This window comes from Carcharhinus amblyrhynchos, chromosome 11 (assembly GCF_965287045.1).
Source record: "Carcharhinus amblyrhynchos chromosome 11, sCarAmb.v2.hapA, whole genome shotgun sequence".
Taxonomy (NCBI): domain Eukaryota; kingdom Metazoa; phylum Chordata; class Chondrichthyes; order Carcharhiniformes; family Carcharhinidae; genus Carcharhinus; species Carcharhinus amblyrhynchos.
In genome coordinates, this window is record NC_137334.1 from 44936054 (window position 1) to 44951372 (window position 15319).

The 15319-nt window shown below is 42.9% G+C and overlaps 1 protein-coding gene across 4 annotated transcripts in view; it reads left to right on the top strand.

Annotated features, from left to right (window-relative positions):
• The window catches only part of LOC145350089 (transcription factor Sp3-like), a 62280-nt gene that overhangs the window by 33425 nt on the left and 13536 nt on the right, over window positions 1-15319 (top strand). For all 4 annotated transcript variants that reach the window (XM_080198973.1, XM_080198974.1, XM_080198975.1 and 1 more), the window contains one exon: window positions 12505-12727. In XM_080198973.1, the coding sequence (XP_080055099.1) occupies window positions 12505-12727 (223 nt within the window). The remainder of the gene's footprint in view (window positions 1-12504; window positions 12728-15319) is intronic.

Below are 15319 nucleotides of genomic sequence, written 5' to 3' on the forward strand. Positions count from 1 at the left end.
ACTGCTTGAATGGCAGGTTTGATGCGAAGAGAGACTGGATCAACTGGGTTTGTACAGACTGGAATTTAGAATGTAGGAGATCTCATAGAACCATATGGCCTACACCTGCACCTTATTTCTACGTTTCTGTAATCTAGATATATAATTCCTGAGAAATTGAACCCCTGCAATGGGCATTTCTCTGCTGTCCCCAGCAATGAGATCTGTTACTTTAGAATCACTTTTAAACTCTCCATGGATTCCACCAACACTTTCTCTTGCTATAACTCTTCTGGACTGCAGATGGTACTATCCTGTAACATTAATGACTGTTGGCCCCAGTACTTAAGGATTTTTTCTGCTCGTCATGGAACTCCACATTTAAAATCTTTTATAACTTGTCCATCCCAACTTCCTTGGGTAGGTTGTGAACATATTCCTCCCTGGCTAATACTGACTCTTCATTCTTCTGCCTTGTAATTGCATCTCTTGAGTTTATAGCACTTTTAAATAAAACGAGTGAAGGAGCAGAGAGAGAGCTAAGATTTTACCTGTTAAAAACCTGTTTAAAATAAGTTTAAAGCACTTTGTTCTTTGTAGAACTGTTTAAAGCATTTATTTATTGTATTTACTGCTTTAAGAATTCTGAGGGAGTGGTTAGCAGGCAGTTGTGGGACATCAGCTTTAAATCAGCGCCAGGTTTAAAAGGAGGCCTGGTGTAGACAGCGGGCAGCGGAGTGAGTGGGAAGCAGAGTGAGCTACTAGGGCTTAATATCAAAAAGGGCTTGAAGGAAAAAAGGCCAGGTGAGTTCGTTTGAAAAACAAAAAAAACAAAAAAAAATTTTTTTCAAAACTACTACAGTGAATAATGGAGGGGCATGTGATGTGTGGTTTCTGTATGATGTGGGAACTGGTGGACCCCAGGGTCCATCCCAGTGACCATGTCTGTAGTAAGTGCAGGTTGCTGGAGGAGCTCCAGCTCAGGGTAAATGAGCTGGCCTCTGAGCTACAGACACTGAGGCTCATCAGGGGGAGAGAGGGTGCCATTGTCAATGGGGTGCAAGTGACATTCACCCCCCCTAGACTGGCTAACTCTAAGGGTCAGGGACAAGAGGGGGCTGCTGGGAGGAGGAAGGGGGGTGAGGAGCGGAGGCCTCAGCCTCTTAATCTGCATAACAGGTTTGAGGTTCTTGCTTCCAGGCTGGACGAGAACGAGGCAGGTGAGGTTAGTGAGCAAACTGCACACGGTACAGTGCTGCAGCAGGACATAGGCAAAGAGAAGGGGAAAAGGAACGTAGTAGTGATTGGGGATAGTGGGGTGAAGGGTATTGACACTGTCCTTTGTCACAATGACAAAGTGCACAGAAGGGTGTGTTGTCTGCCTGGTGCTCGGGTACGGGATGTCGCAGCTGGGCTGCAGAGGAACCTGGAGTGGGAGGGTCAGAATCCGGTCGTTGTGGTACATGTGGGTGCCGGCGACGTAAGCAAAATGCAGACTGAGGATCTGGGGAGGGAGTATGAAAAGCTGGGAATGGAATTAAAAAGTAGAACCGACAAGGTGGTTATCTCTGGGCTACTGCCTGAACCGTGTGCAGATGGGCGTAGGGTTGACAGGATTAAGGAAGTGAATGGGTGGCTCAGGGATTGGTGTGGGAGGAATGGTTTTGAATTTATGGGGCATTGGCACCAGTATTGGGGTAGGTGGGACCTGTTCGGGCAGGATGGGGTTGGTCTGAACCGTGCTGGGACCAGAGTGCTGGCGAATCGAGTAAGGAGGACTGTAGACAGGGCTTTAAACTAATTAGGGGGGGGGGAGGGTGCGAGGGTAGGTGATGTTACGAGGTCTAAAGTTAAGGAGAGGGTACAGGTAAGGGAAGAGGCCGAGGATGTCCCAATAATAGAGGGAGTAGGGAGCGTGAGTATAGTTGGTGGCGTTGCGGCAAATAGGGTCCAGGTGAAGGCTGGGATGAAAGCACTTTATCTGAATGCACGAAGCATTCGGAATAAAGTGGATGAGCTGGTGGTGCAGATCGACGCAAATGGATACGATCTGGTGGCCATTACAGAGACGTGGCTACAGGGTGACAGGGACTGGGAGCTGAATGTACAGGGCTATCAAGTGTTTAGGAAGGATAGGCAGGAGGGAAAAGTGGGGGGGGGGGGGGGGGGGGGTGCGCGTAGCTCTGCTGATTAAGGATAGCATCACGGTGGTAGCAAGGGGTGATATTGGAGCCAAGGAACAGAGGGTGGAATCGTTGTGGGTGGAGATTAGGAACAGCAAAGGGAGGAAGACGCTGGTGGGTGTCGTCTATAGGCCCCCGAATAATGATCTGGAAATGGGGCGGGCTGTTAACGCACAAATAAGTGCGGCGTGCAGGAATGGGACGGCCGTAGTTATGGGGGTTTCAATCTGCATATTGATTGGTCGACCCATGTTGGACGCGGGGGGCTCGAGGAAGAGTTCTTGGAATGCTGCCGGGATAGTTTCCTCGATCAGTGTGTGTTGGAGCCGATGAGGGAGCGAGCTATCTTGGATCTGGTGCTATGTAATGAGGCGGGTAGAATTAGGGACCTTGCGGTGAAGGATCCTCTTGGGGAGAGTGATCATTGTATGGTGGAGTTTCTGGTGCAGATGGAGGAGGACAAAGTGGGTTCCCGGACACGCGTCCTTTGTTTGAATAGAGGGGAGTACGGTAGGATGAGAGAAGAATTGGCGAATGTTGACTGGGGGAGCGCGTTGGAGGGAGGGTCTGCTGAGGAGCAGTGGAGGATCTTTAAGGAGATCTTTCTTGGTGCTCAGCGGAAATTTATTCCGATGGTCAAAAAGGATAGTAGGAGGAGAGGTAATAAGCCGTGGATAACGAAGGAGGTGAAGGAAAGTGTTAAACTAAAAGCGGAGGAATTTAGAGTAGCTAAGAGTAGTGGGCGAGAAGAGGATTGGGAGAGGTTTAAATATCAACAAAGATTGACAAAGAAGTTGATAAAGAAGGGTAGGAGAAACTATGAAGCTGGGCTAGCGCTTAATATAAAAAAGGATAGCAAGAGTTTTTATAAATATATAAAAAGGAAGAGGCTGGCTAGGGTGAATGTTGGTCCTTTAGAGGATGAGAAAGGGGACCTAGTGGTAGGGGATGGGGATATGGCTAAGGTATTGAATAACTTTTTTGTTTCTGTCTTCACGGAGGAGGACGTGAATAATTTGCCGGGTGTTAGCGATGGAAAGGTGGTGGGACTGGAGGGTCTTAATGACATTACTGTTACTAGAGAGGCGGTGCTTGACAGACTGGAGGGGCTGATTGTGGACAAGTCCCCAGGACCGGATGGAATGCATCCGAGGGTTCTGAAAGAAATGGCGGAGGTGATAGTGGATGCCTTGGTGGTTATTTTCCAAACGTCGCTGGATTCCGGGGAAGTGCCGGATGATTGGAAAACGGCTAATGTTACGCCATTGTTTAAGAAGGGTGTCAGGCAAAAGGCGGGGAATTATAGGCCGGTTAGTTTAACGTCTGTGGTAGGTAAAATGTTAGAATCTGTCATTAAGGAGGAAATTGCGAGGCATCTTGAAGGGAATTGCTTGATAGAGCAGACGCAGCACGGTTTCATTAAAGGGAAGTCGTGTCTGACAAATTTACTGGAGTTCTATGAGGATGTGTCTAGGGCGGTGGATAGAGGAGAGCCGGTGGATGTGGTCTTTCTAGATTTTCAGAAGGCGTTTGACAAAGTGCCTCACAAGAGGTTATTGCAGAAGGTCGAGGGACATGGAGTTGGGGGTAGGGTGTTAGCGTGGATAGAGGATTGGTTGTCAAATAGGAGGCAGAGAGTGGGGGTCAACGGGTGCTATTTGGATTGGCGGATGGTGACTAGTGGAGTGCCCCAGGGGTCAGTGCTGGAGCCTCAGCTTTTTACCATTTATATAGATGATCTGGAGGAGGGAACCGAGTGTAGAGTGTCGAAATTTGCTGATGACACCAAGATTGGGGGAACGGCAAATTGTGCGGAGGGTGTGGAGAGTCTACAGAAGGATCTAGATAGGCTGGGCGAATGGGCCAGGAAATGGCAAATGGAATTTAATGTTGGCAAGTGCGAGGTGGTCCACTTTGGTAGGAAGAATGGTAGGAAGGACTATTACTTACGGGGCGAAAAACTGCAGCAGGCGATGGTGCAGAGGGACCTCGGGGTCCTTGTGCATGAGTCGCAAAAACCCAGCTTGCAGGTGGTCAGGAAGGCGAATGGGATGCTGGCCTTCATAGCGAGGGGGATTGAATATAAAAGTAGGGAGGTCTTGCTGCAGCTGTATAGGGCATTGGTGAGGCCGCAACTGGAGTACTGTGTGCAGTTTTGGGCGCCGCACCTGCGCAAAGATATTTTGGCCTTGGAGGGAGTGCAGAGGAGGTTTACTAGGCTGATACCGGAGTTGAGGGGGTTGAGCTATGAGGAGAGGCTGAATAAACTAGGCTTGTACTCATTAGAGTTTAGAAGAATGAGGGGAGATCTCATTGAGACGTATAAGATGATGAATGGGATGGATAGGATAGAGGTGGAGAGACTCTTCCCGCTCAAAAAAGACAGTAGGACTAGGGGGCACAGCCTCAAGATAAAGTGGGGGGAGCGGTTTAGAACGGAGTTGAGGAGGAACTTCTTCACTCAAAGGGTGGTGAATCTCTGGAATTCTCTGCCCGTTGAAGTGGTGGAGGCTGCCTCGCTAAATATTTTTAAGACGCGGGTTGATGGGTTTTTGATAGGAGAGGGGATTAAGGGTTATAGGGAGAGGGCGGGAAAGTGGAACTGAGCAGCGACAGATCAGCCATGATCTTATTGAATGGCGGGGCAGGCTCGAAGGGCTGGATGGCCTACTCCTGCTCCTATTTCTTATGTTCTTATGTAAACTCTTCTGAATTCCTATAACTGCAAATGATTCCTTGTTTAACTTCCAACAATTTGATCTCTTATGTTTCTACTTTGTTCAACCCTGCTTTCCACCTTTTCATCTTGAGTAGACTGTCATGCTTCAGTTTGCTCCTTGTGCTGTGTGTCAGGGGAGGGGGGGTGGTAGGTAGGTAGGGCTTAAGGGGGGGGTGTGTGTGTGGGCTGTGCACAGGACCGGTGGGGTGTTGTGGGTGTTTGGAAGCAGTGTGTGTAAATGTCTGGCTCACTCCTAGGCTTTGTGGCCTCATTCACCCCCATTCCGCACCATCACGTACTCTGATCCACACAGAGTGGATGAGATTGAGTGACTGAGCACTTGAGTAGTGAGATGAACTCACGCACACTAGCTCTTTCACACTTTCATGGTCATTTTTATTTATTGCTCTTTTTTTAAATTCAGTTTTTTGTTGTGATGTCTTTTTGCCAGTAAATTGTTTTTCATATGTCAGCTTATTTTTGTAATTCATGGTTTTTGTTATAGCAAACCTTATCTTTCTGAAATTTGCTCATCTCTCTCTTGAGAGAAAATTGAAGTGTGGCTCCCCAAATAGAACAGAATCCCTACAGTGCAGAAAGAGACCATTTAACCCATGGAGCCTGCACTGAAACAATCCCACCTAGGTCCTTTCCTGTAACCACACATGTTTACCCTACTAGTCCCCCTGACACCAAGGAGCAATTTATATAGCCAATCATCCTAACCTGCGCATCTTTAGACTGTGGAGGGAAACCCATGCCAACACTGGGAGAACTGACTTGAGGCAGGAATTGAACCTGGGCCCCTGGCACTGAGGCAGCAGTGCTAAGCAGTGTGCTATCATGCCATCCATATGTGAAGGATGATCAAGCTGCACGAGCTGATCTGACTTCTAGTTTTTTCTTGTCTTTACATTTCCCATTTTCAGCCACTTATGAGGTATAGAAGCAGTTGAAATAAAAACACTAACAAACTAGCTAGTAAATGAGAACATTCACTTCATTTGTACTGGAGCAATCCTCCAAGAGTGACCGAAGGACACAATGCTACTACATTGATTCCAGTGACCTTGAATCTTGTCCTCAATGCATCAAAATAGTCTGTTATTTTCTAACAATCAACTCACACAAATATAATTTCCCCTCCCTGCAGTGTCTGCATGCTGGCATTGTACTGAAATCCATTAGAGTCCATTCCATTCCCTCCCCTCCACCAATTAATTCATTTAAAATGTAACGTGTTCAATTTACCACATTTTTGTATTCAAATCTCTTGAGACAACTGCTTCTGATTAACACACACAAAAAGTCAGGGCCTGGACTTCCACAGTGTCAGATTGACACTTTACTCTTTTTTTTGCCTTCCTAATCACTTGCTGTATCTGATTACTTTTTTTTGATTTGTGTATCAGGATTCATGTACCAGATTTGGGTGACGCGGTAGCACAGTGGTTAGCACTGCTGCTTCACTGTTTGAGACCTGGGTTCGATTCCTGGCTCGGGTCACTGTCTGTGTGGAGTTTGCACATTCTCCTCGTGTCTACGTGGGTTTCCTTCCACAGTCCAAAGATGTGCAGGTTAGGTTGATTGGTCATGCTAAAATTTCCCCTTAGTGTCCTGAGATGCATCGGTTAGTGGGATTAACCTATAAAATATATAGGTATATGGGGTGGGATTGTGGGTGGTGCAGACTCAATGGGCTGAAGGGCCTCTTTCTTCACTGTAGGGTTTTATGATTCTATTCTTCTGCACAGCAGGGTTCTACAATTGCTTTCCTTTAAAATAAAATAGTGCCAAAGTGGACAAGTTCACATTTTCTGACATTATACTCCCATCTGTAATTTCTTTGCCCACTCATTTAACCATGCAGATTTCTTATATCTCCTTTGCGATTATCTTCGTGTTATCAGCAAATTTAGTAACCATACATTTGATCCTGACATCCACATCATTAATATAATTTATAAATAGTTGAGGCCCTGGTCTTAACACTGATCCCTGTGACACTCAACTGTTAACATGTCAACATGATAATGGCTCATTTATGTCAACTCTCTTTCTGTCCCTGTTAGCTAGCCAATCCTATACCTATGCTCTCCGCATTATGAACTCTTACTTTGTATAGTCACCTTGATGTGGCACCTTGTCAGATACCTTCAGGAAATCTGAGTACATACATTCACAGATTCTCCTTCATCTATGTTATGGACAAAGAGGTGCAGGATTCCTGAACCCTTAAGTTCCTGATGCAAGCTAAGCAGTTTTCTGTTCCCGTTTCACATGTCAGCAGATTTGCTGAATTCAGTCTTGCAAATTGCAATGGTGAAATTTGAAATAATGACCTCTATTGCTATTCAAGGACCATAACCACTATACCCCAGTATCCTGATCTGGTGTACGAGGGTAAAATAGTTAAGTAACTGAGTTAAAGATAATTTAAGCTTGTCCATAAGTACAGAAATTTTGAATATCGAACAGGCCTCCAAACTAGGGGAGAAGATGAATAACGGTACAATTGTCATAATAAAAAGTGCAATCTGGGAAGCCTGTTCTAGTTCTTAATTGAATAAGCCTTGAATTACTAATTATTAAACTCTGCTAAACTAATTTATGGATTTTTACTTCACTTGCTCCTGATTGTGCAATACCTGAATCTTTGTCCCTTTATTGTGGATTTAATTATTACTGTAGTCTGAATTGTCTATTTGTTTACGATGGACTTAAAGTGCAGAAATATTATCTATTGACTGCAAGATGAGCTAAAAAGAATTGGTGAAAACAGTATTGAGCAATTATAGGTAATTATGATTTTGGGGATCACAGCTATGGGTGATCGAAGAGATAGGAATTAGTAAAGCAACCATAAACATTGGGCGGTGCTCTTTAAATTGGGTTAGTTGGCAGTTGTTGATTTCCGCTTTTGTGAGCGGTGTTTTAGCAGCCTATTTATTTTGGAGGGCCACCTTTATGTCCCATGAGGGTTGGTGTCAATGTCTCATAAGTGAGGTCAGTTTAATAAGTGTTTGGACATAATGTTTAGTTATTCTGTCAATCAACATAATCAGGGTATGGGTGGTGCATATGGGAGTTGCACATCATCTCAATTCATGTTTTATAGTTGGTGTCTGCTCAAGAGGCTTATTTGCTATTTCTGCTTACCCAGAATGTGGAAGCCATGTGTAAGCAGAAATGTTTTGATGCTCTTTTTTGGGGAGGGTAATAGCCCCTTTCTTTAATTGTTTCAGGCTTTGTTTCTGGTGTTCTTAATTGCTGATTGAGATGGAGTGTTAGGAACTATCCCTGCTTGATGGTAATGAAGATGTGTGTGACCATTTGTGCTGAGAGATTGAGCACAGTTTAAACATTTATAGAAAGTTGTAACTTTGTTCAATCATCTGCATTATGAGTGTGCACCTCAGTTGCATTTTATGTGAGGAGTTGCATTGTTTGAACCTGATTTGGTAGGGGATGAGGTTTCTCCAAGGCTCACTTTAACTTTTCTGTTTGCTTTACCTTATAGGGAAAGTGTTGTTGCAAGTTTAGTTTTTTTCCCCCAGGGATTGCCACCCCTTCAGTTGTTTTCGGCACAGGCTGCTGTTTTGTGCTTCGATGAACTTATTGCTGATTTCTATTATGAATCCATTTTTTAAAAAAATCTGGTCTAAATGATTTTGTAGGTGATTTGATTCATTTTTAGTAGTTGTCATTTTCTTTCACAGTTATAAGATTATTCAATGTTAGTGGGAGATATAATATGCTTTCCTACACCCAGCCTTCCTCCTCCATACTTTTTGACTTGTCTATCATTACTGTCAAGGTCCTTTGATGTCTATCATGGCATTGCTGACAAATTGAATTCAAAAATGATCATGCCTTTTGTTTACATGTTCAAATTCCAGTTTTGTGGATTACCCAATTTTATTTATTTAAATATGCAGTGAATATTATGAATCTTTGCCAGTTATTTTTCCAGCGTAAACAGTCAAATTGTAGGTTAACTTGGCATCAAGAACCAAGGTGAACAAACTCATTTTCGTAAGTTAATACTGGCTGTGTTTATAGCCACTGCTGTGATTATTTTGGCTTCAAACAGCAATTGCAACCATTGGTATAAAGTCTTTAAGTTCCAACCACAAAGCTGAAGAGCGTATACACTTCATGCAATAAGGTTTAAGGAGGTATTTGAAGGTGAGGTTTCTTATGTTCTTTTGAGGACTGAGATAACAAAACATCTTAATTTCGGGCAAGTGATGTAATGAAAATATCTGTTTTTGTTTGTTTTTGCCTTATCCTGATTGCCTCAATTGGCCAATGCCAATTTTTATGCTTCACGTGCTCCACCCTACTTCATCTAACTTTAAGTAACACTTGTGTAGTTACTGCAATAATATATCAGCTGCATCAGAAGTAAAAGCTAGTCAAACTTTTTTCACAAACCGCATCGTTTATTGTTTCAAAGCCTGGTTTTTGACAACCAGGGGATTTAAGATCTGTGCCCTCCAGGTACCTGCTTGATTTGGCACCAGTCCAGGTCTGAGTGAGACTTGTTACCCACCTGAGGATGCAGGTGACCTTGGGGAGGTATAGCTGCTTTCACTTAGAGCCAGCAAGTGTTGACCCACAGTAATTGGGGATATACTGACTCTTCAACTACTTGCATTCCTGCAAGTGGACTTTCAACATCTAGTCAGTGGTCTTAGTGTAGCAGTTGTTAAGATGTGCCATGTGGTTCTGACATCCCTTGGTTGGTCAGCTAGCCACAATAACTAAAGGAAATCACTCTGTACAGTGCTGCTCTTTGTGTGTTGTGGACCATGCACAGAAATGATGTCTTTAACTCAAAGCAGATTTTCTTAATTATGCTGGCGTCCCATCAGTTTGGTGCATATTATCAGCCAGAGCTCCTTAAGATGTGTTGTTGCAATGAATGAAACTCCTTTTATCTTTTCAAGCCTTGATTCAGTTATGATCTGGGACTCCTCCATCACTTTGGAAGGTGCACAAATTTCCAGAGAAACTAGAAACCCTATAGTGCAGCAGGAGGCCAATTAGTCCATCGAGCCTGCACTGGTTCTCTGAAAGAAAATGTTACCCCCCGCCCCCATCCCCCAATCTGATGCCAAACCTTTTGTACTATACAATTTACCAGGTTGCAGTGGAAAATAAAATCATATAAACTCCATGGATTGCTGTAACTCAACAGGGAGATTCAGTTCTGTAGTTGTGCACAAGTTTAATTTACATTGTTCCAAAAACAGCACATGCATACAAGGGGCAAACAATTCACAGGAGAGACAAGTTTCTATTAGATGCACAAACATGCACATTTAATAAGAGAGTTTGTTTGGTAGATCCCTGATTCGTGTTGGCTAACAGCTGGTCAGAATGCCTTGTCACATGATCTCATGCTTGGTTTGGACAGTATAGGACATATGACCTGTCTGGGCTACTACCATGGCAGGTACCCACTTGTCATTAGTGTTGTAGCTCCGGGCCAGTACTAGCTCTCCTTTTATGGTAAGAGTACCACTTAGAGTTCATTTCCTTTCTTTAATTAGTTCTTCTCGACAATCTTGAGTTTCATCTTGTAGCGAGAGATCAAATCTGGTTTTGTAGCTTCCCTTTAACAGTATGTATGCCAGCAAATTCTAGGTAGTAGCACAAGGCGTGTTTTGGTACATGGCAAGGAAGCTATTGACATGTCAAACTAGTGATCGCTCCTCCTCCTTTTGAAGTTTTCAGTCTGTGCTTCCAATCATTGCATGAATCTTTCTGCAAGACCATAGGTTGAGCGATAATAAGGCGCTGACTTAATGTGCCGAATGCCGTTCCATTTCAAGTAGTCCAGAAATCCTTGCATGAGGAACTTAGGAATGTTGTTGCTTCTGACAGTCTGCTCAGGGTTTCCAGACTTCATGAGCATTTCATCTAGTTTCTTGATGGTCAGGTCAGTTGAAGTGGACTTCAGTACTCCTGCCTCCAGCCACTTGGAATGGGCATCAGCCATCACCAACAGCATTTGGCCCTCAAAGGGGCTGGCAGGAATCATTTGGACACATTGCCACAGCATCTTCGGCCTTTCCCAGGGTGTAAATGGCATTTTGGCACTAGCTTGGCACAAATCAGATTTTTCCTCAATCTGAGCATCCAGACCTAGCCACCAAAATTTGCTCCTGATGAGCTCCTTCATTCTCACCATCCCTGGATGGCCTTGGTGAAATTGAGCCAGCATTTTGTACCTTAAGTTTGGAGAAATTATCACCTGCATCCCCACTATAGTAAGCAGCCATTCTTAACCGACAATCCCCACTGCTGAGACATGTATGACTTCAATTCCAGATGTTCTGACTGGATCTGTCACTTGCCTCTGAAAATGTCATTTCTGGTACCATTAGTCACTTGTGTCATTGTTACTGGCACATTTTCTGACTGAGAAAGTATAAAATCTTCAGCCCATTATTGGATTGCCCTCCACGTGAGGGGAGGGGCATCCTAGACAATGCATCCGTGTTTACGTGTTACTCTGACTGCTTTAGAGCCCACCTCTGGGTGCAGTTCCTCTTCTGTTGATGCACTGATGTGCTGGTGGTGACATTTAAAACAAATCCCCTCATGCTGGCTGGCAAAGATCCCCCTCATCGCCAATTATTCTATATGGGCAGTCTGAACCAAAGAATATACTCATGGATTGCTGTAACTCGAAACGTTTTATTCTGTAGCTGTGCACTTTAAGACTTGGTGTAAAGGTAAACAGGAAAGTTGCTATAGTCCCAGATGAGCATTAGCTGTGCTTCTCTTTGAGAGGGGAGAGCTAATTGGTGATTTAACCTGAGGATCACTACATCTTGGTTGAGGGGCAAAGTTGAGCAGGTAGGACCTTCATAAATGACCTCAGCTGGTAAGGGAATTGAGCCTGTGCTATTGGCGTCACTCTTCCATCGCAATCCAGCCGTCCAGCTAACCAACTCCCCAAGACTTAAGCTAAGACTAGACTTGAAGCCTGTGAACTTGACTGACGTCACCAGTGCTCACATGACTCATCTCTGACAGGGACACTGGTCCAACATAACATACGTCAACTATAATACATAACACCAAAGATCCTGTTAAACTCTGTTTCATTATCACCCTCTTTCTTTCTTAACTGTCAGTCACTGTTGGATGTGTTCATTCCTAGTAGCCCTCTGTTTGTGTTCTTTCTAAATCAACATAGTTGCAGTGCCATCTGACTCTTGAGATAGATGATGATGCGGATGCAGATTCAACTTACAAATATGTGTTAAAAGTAAATTACCAAGCTAGAACAATATTTTACCAAGGCATACACCATATGTTTAAAAGGATCATTTTTGTAATTCAGTAATTTATTTTAGATGGGTAGTGTCAGCACACAAACTACTTCCCTGTTTCAACCTCTGTGAAGATCTGGTATTTTAGCAATTATTTTAAGCTTTAGTAATTGTGTACCATGTATACAGTAAAGTAGTAACAACTAAATTGCTTTACCTTGAATATAACATTGACTGTTCTGAGATGTGAGATTGAACCGATCAAGGTTAAACTGAATTGTTATAGTCTTGATGTTACAGATGAGAATTGAACATGCCCTTACTTTTATTCCAGGTATACAAATAAAAGAGGAGGAGGATGACTCCGAATCTTGGCAGCTAGCATCACAATCTTCTACAGTTGCTAATGTGGGAACTGCAACTGTCCTGAGTTCCAGTGATTTAGCACAAGTGTCTGTGAACCTGGATGAAGATGGCAACGATCAGCAGTATCAACCAGGAAAACGACTCCGACGAGTAGCATGTACTTGTCCTAACTGTAAGGATGTTTTGGGAAGGTATGTTTCTGTTTAGTAAAAATTATCAAAGCTTCTGTGAGCACTAGGTTCACTGTTTAAATTTTTTAAGGGGAAAAATGTAGTGGGAAAACAAGTGCTTCCATAGTCTTCATCTCATTGTGTACCATGAGAAAGCCTGGCAAACCAATTGCATGTTAATTCAATTTTTCTCCTAAAATTTCCATTTGGCTAAATATGACAACCATTTCTGTAAGTAGTTTCCTTAAATGGAAGATCTATTATTCTAAAACTTTGCCCCCTAGTTCTAGATTTCATCTGCTAGTGAAAGCATCCAGTCAGTGTCTCCCTGTCAGCCACCTCCAGAATCTTATGGTTCAATAGAATCACCCCCTCAATTTTCCAGTGAGTATAGGTCCAACCTACTCAACCTTTTCTCTTAAGACAAACACTTCATCTTAGGAATCAACCTTAGGAATCTTCAAGTATGTCCTATCTTAAATATGAAGCCTAAAAATCATATTTAGTGTGATTTCACCAATACAGTCCACCCCCTTGCAATAAAGGTCAACAATCCATTTGCCTTTCTAATTCCTTGCTGTATGTTCATGCTAATTCATGTAAAAGGACATCCATATCCCTCCACACCACAACAATGTTGTCTCTCTGTTTAAATAATGTTCTGATCTTATAATTTCTACCATAAAAGTTTTTTCAGGGAAATGGTTATTAACTACAATTTCACTGTAGTTTGTACAACCTTGCTTTGCTCAAAATACTAAGCATCTTATTTCTCAGAACTGCTCCAGATAATTAATTCTATGCAAGATGCTTCTAAGATTTAAAAGACGCAAGAGCACTAAATAGATGCAACATTTTCTTTAGTCTTGAAAACAGAGTCAGCAACAATGTAAATGTTCTAAGTTTCTACTTGAAACAAACAACTGCTTCATGATTCAATAAACACACTTGGGAAGCCAAATGTATTTTTGTATTTGGCTGAACTTGAGGGAAAAAAATGATAAGGGCCCGATCATTTAGGACTGAGATGAGGAAAAATTTCTTCACTCAAAGGATTGAGAATCTTGACAATTCTTCACCCTAAGTGTTGACGTGCTTATGAACAACACTCCAACACCACTTAAGAAGCTTGATATCACCCAGGACAAAGCAGCCCTCTTGACTGACCCTCCCATCCACAAACAGTCACTCCCTCCACGACTGACGAGCAGTGGCATCTACGAGATGCACTGCAGGCTCATCAAGATAGCTTAGATAGCAGTTTTCAAACCAGGACTGCTGTTATCTATAAGGCCAAGAGCAGCCAGACACAACAGCACCATCACCTGGAAAGTTCCCCTCCAAGTCACTAATCATCCTGATTTGGAAATAAGCACTATTCCTTCATTGTTGCTCAGCTAAAATCTTGGAACTCCCCTCAACAGCATTGTGGGTGTTTCTATACCATAGTGATTCAAGAAAACAGCTCACCACCGCTGTTTCAAGGGCAATTGGGGATGGGCAATAAACACTGGCCGAGCCAGTAACACCCACACCCCAGAAATGATTTTTTTTAAAATGAAGACCAAATGCACAACAAATATGATTGGACAAGATTACAGCAAAATTCCCTAAGCAATAAAGATTCTGAGATTGCTAAAGAAGGTAGTCATGATGCCAGTGTTGGACTGGGGTAAACACAGTAGAAGTCTCTCAATACCAGGTTAAAGTCCAGCAGGTTTATACCTGTTATAAACCTGTTGGACTTGAACTTGGTGTTGTGAGACTTCTTACATTGTTAAAGAAAACAAAGTTCTGAAAGCTTGGTCAGTCTTGATTCATTGTATATGTGGGGTGATTAATTAGTACAAAGTTTGTCAAAAAAAAAATGAACAGAAGAGAACACTGATCATCGCCAACATGGGAGAAACGATACAAACATGGCAGTTAGGTATAGTGGTTAAATGAGTGACTATCACGGTGGCAGATGGGGTATAATGTGGGTAAATGGAAGGTTATCACTTTCAGCATAAGAATAGAAAAACAGAATATTTTTCAAAAGATGAAACTTAAATGTTTCAGAGACTTGAATGTACTTATCAAGGGACACAGTTGGCATGCAGATACAAGCAAGCAATTAGGAAAGCAATTGGCATGTTGATCTTTACTGTAGGAGGGCTGAAATAAAAGAGTAAAGAAGTCTTATTGTTGCACAGGGCTTTTGGTGAGGCCACACCTGGAACACACTGCAATTTTGGACACTTATTTAAAGGACGATATATTTGCATTGTAGGCAAGTGTGCATTACATTCGTCCTATGATGGGAGGCTGTGTAAATTGGGTCTCTATTCTCACAGTTTAGAAGAATGAGAGGTGGTCTCATTGAAAGATTTAAGGTTATGAAGGGGATTGACAAGGTAGGTGTTGAGGTAGTTTTCCCCTTGCCAGAGAACCTAAAACAAGGGGGCATTGTTGCAAGATAAGGGCCTGATCATTTAGGACTGAGATGAAGAAAAATTTCTTCACTCAAAGGATTGAGAATCTTAACAATTCTTCACCCTTAGTGTTGCGGATGGACAGTCATTAAATACATTTATGGTTGAGATGGTCAGATTTTTAGTTTATTAGGGAATT